The sequence below is a fragment of the Staurois parvus genome, unplaced genomic scaffold (genome assembly GCF_062004578.1).
Source record: "Staurois parvus isolate SC_StPar_1 unplaced genomic scaffold, SC_StPar_1.0 ptg000151l, whole genome shotgun sequence".
Classification (NCBI taxonomy): Eukaryota; Metazoa; Chordata; class Amphibia; order Anura; family Ranidae; genus Staurois; species Staurois parvus.
The window spans coordinates 8,027,116-8,044,457 of NW_028317947.1; the positions used below are offsets into that span (position 1 = coordinate 8,027,116).

The following is a 17,342-nucleotide window of genomic DNA, read 5'->3' on the forward strand; positions in this document are numbered from 1 at the left end:
TCCCTTAGCTTAGTGATTAATGTGATGCTCCACTGACTTCCATCTTCCAGTTGTGTTAAAGCGAAAATAATACGTTTTTTTTTGTTCTCCCTGCATATAAATGGATATTTACAAAGTTAATTTTCACTGCATTTACTAAGCTAAAGCCCCATACACACAATGAGAATATTGGACGAATGATCGTCTGTTTTTTTTGTTTTTTTCCCATGCTAGTCTACTATCGAAAGTGACGAGGTTACTAAAGTTATGAAAATTCTTGTACGACAGAAAGAAAATTCGGAAGTGATGTAATGTATTTTCAGATGAAAACTGTTTTCGTGCTTGTCCCTTCAAATAATTATGGACAAAAGCTGTGTACTCATGATAAGAATATGATGCGATTGCTTCGAAAGCAGCATTTTTCGTATGATTTCCTGATCGTGTGTACTAGGCTTAAGGGAACAAATCTATTTGCCCCTAGTAAATTAACCTGTCTTTGACGATAGCTGGAAATTCCAATAAAGAGACCTCAGAGATATCTGAGAAACAGAATATTATCCTGTTTACTGATAATTATTTGTAACAGGAAGGGCATATTATCTGGTTGAATACACAATACCAGCATGCCTTACATTACCCTTTATGTAGCTGCCAGGGAAATGAGCGAAGGGGGATATGTCTGCTGGGGCTGCTGACATGATATTCAAGATGGTGGCACCCAGCAGCAGTCTCAGGACTTTTGGATATCTACAAAAGTAAAGCTTTACATGTAGTGTATGTATGTATACTGTACATCTGTTCAGTTATATCTGTTGCTCTACAATACTATGAGCCAGCTCTCTTGGCACCATGTCTGATATATACGCTTGGAAGCTTTTTTCTATATAATTTTCTTGGCAAATTTTCTAAGAGGTATGTCACTAGGTCTTTCCTCAACCCTCTCCTATTACTCGTGCTTGGGCCTAGTATGCAGAATGTGATAACACATGGGCACAGCCAATTTGTTTACACTCATGCCAATTTAGACAGGAGCCAATCAACATAATAGCATGAATTTGGAGTGTAGAAGAAACCCAGAGTACCCAAAGGAAACCCAGGCGAAAGTGCAAACTCCTGGCTGAGATTTGAACCAAAAACCTAACTGATGCAAATAAGTGCTAACCTCAACCACAATCAAACACCACTAATATCATAGCTCTCTACAGTCCCTCATTTGGAGGCATTGTCCTTCTTATGGGACCAAGTCCCTCTGTTCCTCTTTTCCTCTTAGCTGTCCCAATTTTTTGGCCTGGTATGTAGAAATCTATTAACAATGTACTATTATCAAAAGTATTATACTCCAATAAACATTCACCCAACCCTTATATTATTGCATTTGGCAATATGAAAAACCAGTAAAAAGACAATAGTGGTAAATTCCAATCATTGTTTTGAATATTAATTCTTCATGGGCCATGTAATTGGGGACATGGTAGAGGTGTGGCTACATCGTGTCCCTTTTTCCCATCTCATAAAGTTGAGAGGTATGACTAATGCCCATAAAATTTTATAGGAAGTTTGTTGTTGAAATAAATGGTGTAGCAGCAGGGTCCCTTTTAATAGATTAGGGAATTATTGGAAAGTAGTAGCCACCATTAGCTTCTGTTGAACAGAGACGACCACACACTGAGCGAAACTCAGCCGATCCCTAATGAACTGGTTGAATTTCGATCAGGGGCGGACTGACAACTCATGGGGCCCCCTGGCAAAAGGGGATCATGGGGCCCCTATGTCCTTGCCCACACTCAAAAGAAGCCTATAAAAAGGTACCAGGGGCATTTCATGGGGCATTTCATGCTCGAATGGTCAGTCCGCCCCCTGATTTCGATCCATCTATGACTAAACTGTACCCCCTCTGTTTATGCTGTAAAGTGATGTGTAAATTGTTGCGCTGTATTAATCCTGTATAACAATAGCATTATAATAATATAAATAGCTGGCACACCCTCTCTACACCCTGTAGAAAGCTGGGACCCCCAAAACTGTCATGTTTTGAAATACAATTACTGTATAAGCTTTTAAGTTACTGGTACTGGTCCCATCTCCTGTAGGTGCCTGCCATTTACAAGAGGTATTCCTTTAAATATTCCCCACTCCCCACAGGTGCACTTCATGGCATTCCAAAGTGGTCTCTCAAGCAATATTTGTATCATACATATGATCATATTTCTAGAAAAGCCACTTTAACATGCCTTTACCTGCTATTACAGCTTGATGTATCTGGCTTAATGCATCTGAGAGTATCTTTGCTATTAGCTAGTTAAAAGAGGAGATTTTTTTAATCTGCAACTAAGCTTTTGAATCAGGAAATGAAATTCAAAGATTTCTTCAGCAAAGTGATGGAAAGAGCAATTGGGATAAGTTATCCATAGCAACCAAATCTCTTAGCATATTTAACAATTTTATATATATATATATATATATATATATATATACACTGTATATCTATATATATATCTCAAACATTCCAACGTCGACATCACCACCAGAATTCCCAGCTCTGCCAACTGTAGCAGCCACTACAAGCTTAATGTGGGCACTTTCATGTGATGGCTTTTCCATAAAGAGATCATTGGGGAATTAAATTGCGAGAGAGGGCACCTTCTATATGGTTTGTAAAATGGAGAGAAGAAGGAAACCAGAACAGGGAATCCGCTTCACTGGAGTCCGTAATAAATACAAAGAGAAGATGATTCAATCCATTGGTGCCCACTCAAAATTGAAATATCAGTTGTACACCAATTTGGCTTTTAAATAATATCCTCTCTGCTGATCCAATAATATTTTTACACATTCTTTGGTTAACAATGTGATCACTTCGTTTACATAAACTAGCCAGTATTTGTAACTTTAGTGGCACTTTAAATGTGGAGGAATAGGATGAGATTTTGCAGTAGCCTATGTTAAAATTTACAGTCATGATTAAAGAAAGCTTATTAGCAGGGAGCTAAATTCACATAACTGGTAAGTCAGAAAGGGTCCCCAGAGAATCTTGTTAGGAGCCAGAGAAGCTAATCAATCTTGTTAGCATGCTGATGGCTTGGCCTCCTCTCTGTTGGTCTCCAAGCGGTGTGTCAGCACTCCCATCATTCTAGAACAATGAGGAGCTCTGACAGTGAAGGCATGGAGCAGGGGTGCAAGTGCTGAATTGACAGAGCTGCCTAGTGAGGAAACATTTTCTGTTTTAAAAAGTGCACCTGTCATGTGGGTTCAAACACCATGGGAAAATATTTAAGGCTCTCTGCACTTCATTTACAACCAAAACTTTCAATAAGTATACAATTTAATAATTAGCTCACAGGTACATAGTTTAGGGCAAAGGAGCAGTTTCACTTAACTCCCCTCTTTTGTAGCAGCAAAGTGTTCACCCCCCTTTGCTCTGCTCAGTCACCAGCAATGAGGAGAGGATACCCTCTCGAGTTCACTTGGTTCGCTCACTTCTATGACAGTGCTGGAAGGAAGAGAAACAAGTCACTGCCCTTCATACTAAGGTGAAAAAAAGGCCACCTTATGGGACAAAATCAGCAATGGAATCTCTCCGTACAGTTGCTGCTAATGCTTCCTCTAACCCTTACGTCAATTAACTTTGAGAATGACACTATCATTGAGTTCATTTTACATTACATTAGTTCTTTCTGTTGTTCAGAACTCTGACGAAGAGGTACCCTTGGAGCTCCCGAAACGTGTGGGATTTCACTTTGGCAAAAACACAATAAAAGATTTGGATCCTTCATGTCTGCTGTTGCAGTCCATTTTTTACAGTCACTGAGTTAGGCATCTTTTGGAATGTTCTTCATGAGTCACTACACTTCACCTTATACATCCCACATTGCATAGTGAGAGTTAATCTGGTATCCAGCGTTTCTACTCTACACAACTCTGAATGTTGTTCTGTGTTGGAGGTCATTTCAGGTTAACAAAGGCTTATCAGCAACTGTTTCCAGTATTCTTCTATGGGATTACAGAGCAGGAAATAACATAACGCTCTACACTCCCATCTGTAGCTCACATGGTTTTAGAAAACCTTCAGACATTTTTGTGTATTTTATCAGTTTCGGTACAAATTTGATATTTATACAGTGGAATTGGGTACCTGAGTTGAAAAGAACAGTGTGTAGAGAGGGCTCCATTGAAAAACAGGTTATTAATTCAACCCAGTACCAAACCAATCTGCCTCAGAGTCTTTTAGTGGTGGCCAGGAGCAGCTTCCTCACATTTTAGAGTAATCTCTACACATTCTGCCCCCACCACAGCCATTATAGAGTCAGAAATGAAAAATATAGTGGCCAGATGGCTGCAGCATGTGGCAGAGATCTTGCTTCAATAAGTTCAAAAAAGATATCAGTGTAGAGTGTCCACCTATATATGAAATTTAGCTTTGGGTAGGCTTAACCCTTAAAAACTTGTAATTTTTCGGTAGCAGCTTTGAGTTGCAATATGGGGTTTGTAATATTTTCTATGCTTAGTCTTTTACTATCTCTCTTTAGATAAGGTTCTCCTGAAGCCGGATGACGGTTGTATCTTTACCACTTTGGGCATTAACAGTCATTTGTTTGCGTGTAATCGGGACGAGCTATGCTCTTTGGTAAGAAACTGTATTTTTTCTGATATACTTATTTTATTTATGTTTTTATCTGAATTCAGAAAATCTCAGAAAATAGCTTTAAATGATCTCGGCCTAAAAGCTGACCTGGTGTTTTTGTTCCACAAAAGTTTTATTGGAGCTTAGCATATACATAATGTATTCAAAAACAGTTGTTTGGACAATAAAGACACTAATAAAATCCAGCATGTGTATACGCTATTCAAGATACAGTTAGATGAAAATACAAAATAAAGCATAAGCCACCAATTATATAAGGTTCAACAGTAGGAAGACTAGTGTTGCCCGGACGAGTCCCCACGAGAGGGGAGGTGGCATAATAATCATGCTGGGTCCTATAATTTGGCAGGGCAAGTATCCAACCAATGAGCTAGAGCCAGCGGCCTTAGCTCTCAAATGGCTTATTAGCAGTAAGGGGGAACAAAGTAGCCTGGTAAGAGGAGGCATTACATGAAGCAGTGGAGTTTTAGTGCAAACACCTTTAACCTCCCTAGCGGTCTGATTATGTCCATATTTCTGTGCTGAAAGCGGTACATTGTTTTGCATGGAAATATCTATTTTTTTTATTGTAGGCCTGTAATTTTTAGGAATAACTCACTGAAATCTGTCCGAACAAGAGTCTAGTAAACATTCGGGGTAGGCTAAAACTTGAAACACGAAATCATAAATTATAATTTAATAAATAATCATAAAAAATAATAATAAAATAATAATAAATTTAATTCAATAATATAATCAAACTAAAAACACTGAAATTTGAAATATAGCGCCAAGTTCGCACATCACTAAGCATAGTCGCAAAATCGTTTTCAGTGTCTGATGACGAATTTCCCCACAAATCATTATCACTCAATTCTGCAAGTGGTTCTGATTTACTATCTCTGTTCTCTAGCCGGTCTAAAACCGCTTTTGACCTAAAGGGACGCTTTTTGGACGCCATGGACATGTCTCAGTTTCCAGGCAGAAAGAACAGTAAAAATGCAGGCAGGGCACAGGACAAAGCACTCGGGACAAAATGTATGTGAAATGGTTTGATACAGTAATGTTTTACTATGTGATTTTGGTGATTTTAGTGAATGTCACTTTTTGTCATTTTCAAATTTCCTGCCGTTCCGTCCCCCGTACGTCCCAACGCTCGCAAGGGACGGAACCCAGATGACAGATACCGGCATCCGCCGGATTACATTGCCGGGGACACTGCAGGAGGGACATCGCAGGAGCGCAGGACAAGGTAAGTGATTGAGGGATCGCAGAGTAGCGCCACATGGTATTCCCAAGTGCAGCTCGGGGTTACCGCTTGTGGTACTGAAACTTTACCCCGAGCTACACTCGGGAATACCGCCAGGGAGGTTAAAGTTTCACTATAGACTAAATTTTTTTTTTTTTTTGCTGCAGTACTTGTTTTTAATCTAGAGCTATTCTCCCCAGTACCTCTTCTTCGTCCAAGATGTCCTCAAGTTTCCGGGTTGAATGACGTACAGGGTCACTCAGCTTGGATGACTGAGTAGAGAATGTGAGTGCTGGGAGTCATAGCTTTACAGCGTATTGAGGAAGAAAGTGGCACTGATGCCTATGCATGCCCTATCTTCATTCTCGCCTAGACAAATGATGTGTCCTTGCTCTTGGTGTCTCCTGTGATATGCAAGTCACATATCCCAGAAGCTTCAGAGTTCACAGTACACAGGACTGGAGGTGGATGGCCACAGCGCTGGAGGAGGGTGGACCTGTAACGCATAATCAGAGGACAGCCGGCTCCCGATGATGTCAGAAAGTTGGTTCAGCAGGGAATGGTGGATCACAGCAGAATATTGTGAGTATATTAATTGATGATAACCCAGTAAACCAGGTAAGGGGGGATATGGTTGGGGGGAATCCCTCTTTAAGTACAGTATATGTGAGTCTTCAAATTATTTCTGAGTCCAAACAGAGCATGTTAATTTTCCAGGCCAAGACTGTACACAGAGAAACTTCTCTCCAAGTCAGGATGAAAACCTACCTTCATTTGATGCTAAGCCATAACTCCTGCCCTACCCCCTGTCTACCCCTTGTGATTCATCTGTCAAGTGCTAGAGCTTCAGTGGGCAGTAAAAACTTAGCGCTGGCAAGGTAATCTCAGCTTGGAGAGAATTCAAAGCTCTATGTACAGACTGAGCATAGGACGTAAAATCATTGATACAGATTGCAGTTGCACAGGTGCAGTTGTGTAGCTGCAGTGTGCCATTGATGGTATGCCTGCAGACTGTCAGTGGCCATCACAAGAATATTTACCATTCACTTCTTTGATCATCTCCAAAAACTGGTGTGAAGGAGTGGGATTATGTCTTTGATGCTGTTGAAAAGATATCTGCAAACATGTTGCATATTCTAGTGAATGTCTTTGTAGAACCCCCTTATATTGGCAGGATATAAATACAAGCACATCATTCTACCTTAGGTTCCCTTGCCAGAAGAAGTTCAATTGCCTCCTGAGGATTCTCATATTCATCGAATAGAGGCAGAAGATCTAGCCAATCACCTGAGTGCTTTTCATTGGGAACTTTTCAGCTGCGTGCATGAGGTGAGCCAGTCAGACAGAACTAGGCACCGTTTAGCACTGATTGATTGATGCTGGCAGGCGGTTTTATTTGCATCATTGTTTGTAAGCCAGTATACACCTGCTGGTTGGAACTGTACTTGAAAGCATGCAGAACCAAGCAGCTTTGCAAATATAAACTCTAAGCCCTGAAATTTCTTTCCCTGTGCTCTGAAAGTTCTGATCACAAGCCTAGGTCCGAAATTTGATTTGTTTACATTAAGCTGTCTGCAGTTCACGTGCAGACTGCAAAATGGATTGAGAGCTACAAAGGAGGAATCAAGAATCAGTCTAGATCTGAATCCTGCCTTCCAAAATTTACTGTCTAGGGTCATATGTGATGTGGGAATGGGTTGGCCATATATAAACTCATGACCAGGGTAGATCAGAGGTCCCCAATTACAAATAACCACCAGCCTACATCCCCAAACTCCACGTCCCACTAACCCCAAATAAAACACTTTACTCAAAGTGGAGGTAAATGGCCATAAGGCCTTTTATTATAAACAACATACCAATAAATAACAAAAACATAACATTATAGATCAAATTAGGTTGCAAGTTCTTGAAGATACCATTTAACTAATAACTTTGTGTCTAATGCACCATTTAGCACTGCCTATGGGCCACTCCCAGCTGACCTCAGACACCTTACAGGTCTACTACTACTTGATCACTATTATTGGACAGCACCAACTAGAGGACACTATAACAAAAGTTGGGACCCCACCTTTTTCCCAAAACACCAGATGTGAACCCTTTCAAAGACCCCAAAGCACCATAAACATCCACGGTAAAATACATCCTACCACTCGCTAACCAAAATAACATATGGGTGGGAGGTAAGGACGTTCATCCAACAGTTTCAACTCTCCGACTGTTTCTGTCACACTCCTCCCTGCAAACTGTCCTCCTACTGTCCTCCCCATCACCCATCTCCTCAGCCAATCCAGTAAGTATTATTACTTTCCTCCCACATTTAAAACATTTAACCCAATGCTGCTTGGTTCCTCTTCTACCCTGTCATGTATGCTCTGTGCTTAATTCATTTTTTTCATAGCTTCAAGCCTTCCTTAAAGGGAATGTCTTTCCACTGCAACTCCTTGTCCTGTTATTGCTTAGGTCAGGGCTTAGTAAAAGGATTAATTGCCAGCACTCCAGCAACCTCATGTTTTCTTAGCTCCCTGGTGTTTTTTCACCAATTGGAGCTAATATCTGGTCCTTGAGGGTATGGGGAGATATGTTACTCTCCCCCTTCTCCTATGATGCAGCACTGGTTGCCAGGCCACAACATTGTCAGATGGGTTGGGTAGAGTGTCCTTAGGCTCAATGCACACATTACAATCTGATAGTACAATCTGCTTTAGATCTACCAACAACTATATAGTGCAAAGGCTTGACTGAATGGATACAAATTAATTGTTTAGTTTAGATAGGTCCTTATATTACATTGTTTTAGTAAATCCAAAGTTGATTGTACAAAGATTGTAGGGTCAGATCGTAATGTATGGTGAGCCTAAGTCCTGTGTATGACCAGCTGGACACGGAATTTACGCAGGGCTTTTTCACGTATTTATTTATTTATTTCAGGTGCTTATATAGCACCGTCAATTTACGCAGCGCTATTACATATATATATTGTACATTAACATCAGTCCTTAACCCTCAAGGGGCATACAATCTAAGGTCCCTAACTCACATTCATACATACACATACTAGGGCCAATTTAGACAGGATCCAATTAACCTACCAGCATGACTTTGGAGTGTGGGAGGAAACCAGAGTATCCGGAGGAAACCCACGCAGGCACAGGGAGAACATGCAAACTCCAGGCAGGTGGTGCCGTGGCTGGGATTCGAACCAACGACCCTAGTACTGCCAGGCTTGGCTTAAATGGTGGAGTAATCGTTTATTCACTCCACAAATATCCCTGTCTGTTATATTCTTCCTGTCCGCATGTTATTTGCTGTCTGCCATTTAAAGATTTTCTCCAATTTTCAGTCTGTCAGGACAGATGTGGACTTATTCTAGTACTAACTTTGTTGGAGGTTAAGAAAACATATAAAAAATATAAAAAAAATACATATAGTATGAAAAAAACAGAGCAAGCTCCACTTCTTATTTGTGGTAAACCCTGAATTAGCAGGTATCACTTTTTCACTTACAAGACTAATTCTTCAGAATGGAGAACAGTACTAGATATTGAAGGAAACTCGTTTTACAAAGATTGTTTGTTTTAAGTCAGTCCCAGTGATCACATGATCAAGGCCTGTGAAGTGATAAGTAGATTCAGCTGCGCACTCGCAAGCACTTCCAAGAATCAAGATTACACGATAAAATCTTTGTCCTATCGGAGACTTAAATGTGTTTTTTCAGATGCAGATTTAGTTTTGTTCAGCCCTGCAGTTTGGATTCAATATCTTCAATACAACCTGGCCATAGGCTTGGTAATTTTAGGTTGTCCAACATTTGGATCAAGTAACAGGTAGGTGAGCTTAAATAAATTGGGTCATAGATCAGGCTGTAACCATGAGGCAAAGGCACAGGTCATGGTTTACTGCCCATAGTGCCAGAAATCTATATGCTCACTGTTCCACTATTCCAAGCAACATGATTCTGTTTCTTCCAAGATGGCAGCTCCACATGTCTGTAGCATGTCATTCTCTGTCTATGTAACTTGGTGGTTTTTCCTTCTTCAGTTGGGCAGTCTTGCCTCTCCCTTTTGAGGTTCAGAAGTGTCTGTAACATGTAACCTCCCTCATACAAGGCAGATGTTACATTTAGATTTGGGTAAAACTGTTGCTTTGAAGTCCATGGGCTGGGTTTCAGACACTATCAGCTGGATTGGAGCAATCCAGAAGTAAGCTGTGGGTTACAGTTTGGGTGCTTCTATGGAAATAGACCTGCCAAATTTTCTGTCCTGAAATTCTTCCGGTGAACTTCTTATACTGCTCTTCCTTCCTATTTAGGTTTAAGTGTCAGCCCAGCTAACCTCAGTGGGGAATTTTCTAAGATCCAAGCAGGCCAAAACTTGGTGGAGAGATTGAAGAAGGAAATAATATGACTTTGAATAGTTTGTTAGGCCCAAGTTGGTTCAGCAGCTGTCAGCATTGTAGAAATGCATCAGCTACATATGTTATACAACACTGTTTTTGGGCAGTGGGATGGGGACTTTCCGTCTCGGTCCCGGAACAAGGTTGAGCCAGATTGAGAGGTGCTCATCCATTCACAGGAAGCCATGTGTTTTTATAAGTAAAGAAATAAGTGAGGGCTTTTAGAGTTAAAGCAGCTAGGCACATAGGATAACCAAAGAATCCTCACATAAACGTATAAATAAAGTGCAGCGCTAAAAAAAAAAAATGCGTCCTATCAGATGTAGTGGCCGCCGGAGCTCCACGATGCTCCGACGGCATGACGTCACGGCGTATGTAGGCTCCTCCTTACGTGTTACGTGCCAAGCACATCCTCAGAGAAAGAACAAATCAAGCTCCGGCGGCCACTACATCTGATAGGACGCATTTCTTTCCCAGACATCGTTTTGCCCAGTGGAGGAGTTGTGCTCTTTTGGTGGAGCAACGCCCGTTCCTTCCTATCACCAAGTGGAATTTCTCCTGCTCAGCTCTGCACCATCTGAGGAACTTTTTTTGATCAGGGGAACATCTTTATCTTTTCCATTCCGATGATCACTCCACGAGCCTAATGATTACTACACTGCACATTTAATGTGCACATCTGGTTAGTGTGCATTTATACTGCAAGTCACCTTTGTTGGCACTTTTTTAAACAATATTTACTTATTGTGACATATTTTTATGCATTTGTTTTTTACGTTTTATTTTAGCGCTGCACTTTATTTATGTGTTTTTATGAATGAATACAAGGCTTCCCTTGATAAGCGGTATAGATCACAACTTTATCCGCTCACCTCTCCAGGGTTGAGTCAAGATATTTAATACTGGCAGGGTGTTTACAATGATAGGGCATCCAAGAGGCGCTGGGACGTTTATATAAGTTTAAACAAGGGAGGACAAAACAGTTTGAAGTGCCCACTGGCTCAGGTTAGGCTGCTCGCAACAAACAAGGCTACGCTCCAGCGGGTTATCAGAAAAAAACATGCACATGTGGCAGGAGCTCCAGACCAAAAGAGTCCAAATTAATTTATTGATATTGTGTTAATATAGTCAATGCGTTTCGGGGGTCAAAATAACTTGCACTTCATCAGGGCTCCAGTTAAAAATGAGAATTTTTCCTTGACTTAAAGTAAAGGCTTTCCTGTTTGAATCTATGCAGGAAAGCTGATGGATTAGGATTGCTGGCCAGCGGTATCTGCATCAGCAGTTAAAATATTTTGATTGCTGATGCAGATACTGCTGGCCAGGAATCCTAATCCAGCAATCAGCTTTTCAATGGTCTGCTTTTATTCAGTTATATAAAACCTTTATCCCGAACGGAGAAAAGAAACTATTGATATAGTTGCTTAGAAAGTGTTAGCAGGAGTTCGAGTTTAAGTAAGTCAAGTCCATCTAAATGTACAAATCATCTAACACTACCCTGTACCCAGATTGACTGCTGCTTTCCAAGGGTGTCTCCATTGCTTCGCCAGAAAATGGAGACACTCTAAGACCGGATGTGTGTTAGTGGCCAGATCACCAGCTGAAAATAAAGGAATAAAGCATACAAAAACAGCCATTACATTTCTTCCTCATGCACACTGGACATTTTTACAGCAGCTGTTTTTGGCTTTTGATGTTTTTTTCTACAGCCAGTAAACCCCCCCAGCATGTTTTCCTATGTTTTCATGCACACATAGTCTGTAATCAATGCTTTTTGGCAGCGTTATCAAAACGCCCAGTGTGCATGGAGACTTAAAGTGAAATTAAACCTTCCTATCCTTTACAGCCAAAGAAGCAGACATCTTAGCTTCTGTTTGATGCAGTTGCCATGGTGCTGCACATGTGATCAGTTATGACTCCAGCCATTTGGCAAATGTGACAGTTATCATTAACAGCATACCTGGAATATAACTGTTCTGGGAAACAGTTAATTCAATGGGTTTAGTTCCGCTTTAACCACTTCAGCTCCAGAAAGTTTTACACCTTTCATGACCAGGCCATTTTTTGCTATGCGGCACTGCACTACTTTAACTGACAATTGCGCGGTTATGCAACGCTGTATTTATATTTTTTCACACAAATATAGCTTTCTTTTGGTGGTATATTATCACCACTGGGTTTTTTTTTTAAATGAAAAAAGACCCAAATGAAGAAAAAAACAATATTTTTTAATTTCTGGTATATAACATATCAAATAAAAAAAATCTAATTTCTTCATAAATTGAGGCCAAAATGTATTCTGCTACATATTTTTGGTAACAGAAAAATCCCAATAAGTGTATATTATTTAGTCTGTCAGAAGCTTATAATGCTCGCAAACTATGGGATACATATTTGAAAATTGATCAGTTTAAGTACTGACAGCCCTTAAAATGTCAGCATAGTACAATTACTGCTTTTTGGAAGGTAGACATTTAGTAAGAGGCATGGCGAGTTTTTTAAAGTTGTAATTTTTTTGTCACAATTTTTTTTGAAAATTAAGAAATTAAATACATTTTTTTCCACAATGTATTTTTTTTACATACCGTCACCAGCGCAGTACAGCATCATGATATGACTGGTGTGGTGCTTATCAGGGACACTGACTGGTGACAGCATGTAAAAAAGAAAAAAAACTATAAAAAATACTTTTAAAAAAAATTGTATTCATTGTTATATTTTTTTTTAACATTCATTTTAATTTTTTTTGCTATTTTCTTTTTTTTAAATACTTTCATGAAAGTAGTTCAGTGTTACCATAGTAATATTGTACTACTCTGTGGGGTGATCAGGGATTTTTTTTTTTACACTTTGATTGCTGGTGCAATGAAGATCATTGCACCAGCAATGCTTTAAACTGTCATGAATGGGTTAAGTTCATGACAGCTCAGAATACTAGTGATCTGTGATTACAGCTAATCACATGCTGTGATTGGCCCAGGTACCATGTGATAGCTGTGGGCCAATCACAGCTCACTAGCAAGGGAAGCAAAGCTGTTATGAATTACATTAATTCATAACAGCTTTGTTGACATTGTGATCATGTGATTGCATAGTGACCACATGATCAACAGGTTCCGAGTACCGGGACCCACATTCCGCTATATCCACTGGGGGGGGGGCACACCAGAGCGAGTGCACAATGCCCCCCCCTGTGTCTGTACAGGATAAATGATGTATGGGTACGTTGCTTTGCCTGTACATGCCACCCACACTAAAAGTATTGTGGGCAGTCAGCAAGTGGTTAAAGCGGAGCTAAATCCATTGATTTAACAGTTTTAAAAAACAATTACATTCCAGGCATGCCGAGAATGCTAACTGTGATGTTTACCAAACTGTCAAACTATCAAATGGCTGGTGTCAAAACTGATCACAAGTGCAGCACCATGGCAGTTGCAGATCAAAGAGAGGCTAAGATGGCAGCTTCCTTGGCTGACAAGGATAGGAGGGTTTAGTTCCACTTTAAAGATTAGCAAGTTGCAATAACTTAAATTTTATAATTACCACTTTAATTTAAAACATAGAGTTGATTCAGTGAGCATCAGAAAACCATGGTGGAGAGCTTTAGTTGCTAAAATAGTTAAAGTGTTACTAAACCCACAACAGCAAAATCAGTCTGTATATGCAGTAAAGCATGCTTGTAATACTCTCCGTGGAACCTAAGGGCTTAATCTTCTACATTGTGCAAAAAAGCCACTTAATCCTGTCTTCTCTGCTCCTCCTCTTGTTCAAATGTCCACGTCTTATCTCCTGATAAGACAGACTGAACTGTAGGCGTTCTGCACATGCTCTGTTTAGTATGTATTGCTAGAAAAGTTTTTTTTTTTCTTGGGAGAGTGCATGTGATCAGCACAGGGCCAATCAGCACTGTCCAGACAGTGCTCAGAGGTTCTACATCCTCCTAGAACAGAAAGAAAACGCCTCCTGCAAGCTTTAACCAGTGCTCAGCTGGACACTGATAGAAGTCACAAGACTGCTCTAACTGCTGATGAGAAAAGGTATTTAGCAGTTTACATCTACTAAAATAATTGCATTTCCATGTTGTGTGTACTGAAGGAGACCGGTTATAGTGAATCCTGGGTTTGGTAACATTGGTAAAATTCTGAGACAGGAGCATGTAGGGTTGGGGCTAGCTTGGTTTGCGCACAGGACAGGCTCCTGGACAGGTGGGAAATCAGGTAACAGCATGTGTGAGAAATAAGGAGAGCTAATAACCTGGTGTGAGAAGAGAGGAAAGAAACAGCTTGTGGTAAATATAGTCTGGTAATAAGTCAAGTCTCTGATTGCCTCAGGAACAGCCTTTTACCCCCACTGAAAGTAACATGTTACTGGCCTATTTATAGTAGGGATGTGTCAGACAGAGCACAATATGGGGGATCTATAGATTTTCTAGCACAATAGCTAATGAACAGTGACTAGAGTGACTAACCAGAGATTTTGTCACTGGCATCATTGTGTAGCAGCTACTGGGTAATCAGTGAATTGAAAGGCAAGGTGAGTCACACCCATGTGTTTCAAGATAAGTGGCCCTCTGTGCTTTCATAGCACGCAGGAGTCCCAGCTTTATGGGGATTGGCTCAGTTGTTTGGGTCCTAAAAGGGTGAGGCATGTCAAAAGTGGGAGTGATCTCTTCAAATAGGGCCAGATTAGGGACAGAGTTTGGTGCTTTGGGTGGGAATGATGTGTCCTACTTGAAGGGATACAAGCTAATAAATGCTGCTAGATATCTATGCAGGGAAGGAGGAATATGCTGTAGCACATCTTACTGCTTACAAAGTAACTTAGGATGGCCATATGCTAGTAGATTTTTTAACAAATGTTCATAGGAACTTTCATATGAAAATACTCATCAAAAAAAGTTTGCTTTTAACATTTGATTTTGGAACGAATTAACAAAAAACACATTTAGGCTCCATGCACACGGGGCATTTTAATAACATTGGTTGCGTAAAGTCACGTTAAAAATGTGAGTTTTCAACTTTTTTAGTGTTTTTCGACGTTTTTTCGCGTTTGAGTGTTTTAGAGTTTTTTTGTTTGGTCAACAAAAGTCCAAAAACGCTGGTTTGCCGCGTTTTACCGCATTTTTCACTGTTAGAACGTTTTTACAGCTAAAAAACTCCTTTAGAAACCCACTAGTCCTGGGTTTTTTTTCCAGTCAAAAAATGCCTCTGCCAAAAAAACGTTGATTACAGTCTATGTGTACATGGACACACAGGATAACATGCTGGGGGTTTACTAGCTGTAGAACAAAAAACGTCAAAAGCCAAAAACAGCAGCTGTAAAAACACCTAGTTTACATGAGGACTCACTGTTAGAAATGCTTGTTCAAGGAAAGTTTTCCATCCTGCTCCTTCGAATTTTCACTGCAGTCAAAAACCAACGTTGATTTTTTAAAATTATTATTATTATATCTTTTATTAAATTATTTTCAATACAAAAAGAGGATCTAATGCACACAAGAATAAAAAGTACTTCATACATAAATTCCTATTGCTTCACCTTATCCCCTCCCCACCCCCAATCACACAGGTCCATATCCAAATTCCTAGTTTCTATCCCATTCTTGTGATTATCTATCTATACAGGTGTACCTCGGTTTACAAATTTAATGTGTTCCCCGGGACGTTTCGTATTGCGAACAAATTTGTAAACCGAAATGCGGTTCCCATAGGAATGCATTGAAGACCAATTAATCCGTCCCAGAGGTCAGAAAAAAGTTTTTAAAAAGTCGCTGTCACTATAGGTCAGTGCCGGTTTTTAAATTTAATTACCCGCTTTTTATTTTCTTCACTATAGCTCAGAGAATCAGCTGTGACTTCCCCCCCAGCTAAAAGAAAGAAAGTACCTTTTAGTTTATTTCCCCAAGTTAAAAGAAAAAAATATTTCCTTTTAGTTTCTTAAAAGAAACAAAGTTTCCTGTAACTCCGAGAAAAGTGACAGCTAATCCTGTGAGCTATAGTGAAAAAAACTCTTCTAGAAACCCACTAGTCCTGGGTTTTTTTTCCAGTCAAAAAATGCCCCTGCCAAAAAAACGTTGATTACAGTCTATGTGTACATGGACGCACAGGATAACATGCGGGGGGGTTTACTAGCTGTAGAACAAAAAACATCAAAAGCCCAAAACAGCAGCTGTAAAAACACCTAGTTTGCATGAGGACTCACTGTTAGAAATGCTTGTTCAAGGAAAGTTTTCCATCCTGCTCCTTCGAATTTTCACTGCAGTCAAAAACCAACGTTGATTTTTTTTTTTTTAATTATTATTATTATATCTTTTATTAAATTTTTTTCAATACAAAAAAAGTATCTAATGCACACAAGAATAAAAAGTACTTCACTAGTACATAAATTCCTATTGCATCAACTTATCCCCTCCCCACCCCCAATCACACAAGTCCATATCCAAATTCCTAGTTTCTATCCCATTCTCGTGATTATCTATCTATACAGGTGTACCTCGGTTTACAAATTTAATGTGTTCCCCGGGACGTTTCGTATTGCAAAAAATTTGTAAACCGAAATGCGGTTCCCATAGGAATGCATTGAAGACCAATTAATCCGTCCCAGAGGTCAGAAAAAAGTTTTTAAAAAGTCGCTGTCACTATAGGTCAGTGCCGGTTTTTAAATTTAATTACCCCCTTTTTTTTTCTTCACTATAGCTCAGAGAATCAGCTGTGACTTCCCCCCCCCAGCTAAAAGAAAGAAAGTTTCCTTTTAGTTTATTTCCCCAAGTTAAAAGAAATAATATTTCCTTTTAGTTTCTTAAAAGAAACAAAGTTTCCTGTAACTCCGAGAAAAGTGACAGCTAATCCTGTGAGCTATAGTGAAGAAAAAAAAAGCCGGCAATTGCATTTAAAAATTGCACTTCGTATTGTGCAAAACATTCGTAAAAAATTATTAAACCGAAGCATTATTTTCAATGGATTTTCATTCACAAACCGAAAATTACGTTAACCGAGGCGTTCGTAAACTGAGATACACCTGTATCTGTATCCCTTCCCTTGTATCTCCTTCTCCATGTCCTGCATTAGATCGCTGATGCCATGCAGGTCTCCTGCA

At 39.8% G+C, this 17,342-nt stretch overlaps 1 protein-coding gene across 1 annotated transcript in view; it reads left to right on the plus strand.

The window, feature by feature from the left end:
- The window catches only part of RAPGEFL1 (Rap guanine nucleotide exchange factor like 1), a 92,782-nt gene that overhangs the window by 52,690 nt on the left and 22,750 nt on the right, over nt 1-17,342 (plus strand). The window contains exons 7-8 of the mRNA XM_089674386.1: nt 4,506-4,603; nt 7,056-7,178. Of these exons, the coding sequence (XP_089530512.1) occupies nt 4,506-4,603; nt 7,056-7,178 (221 nt within the window). The remainder of the gene's footprint in view (nt 1-4,505; nt 4,604-7,055; nt 7,179-17,342) is intronic.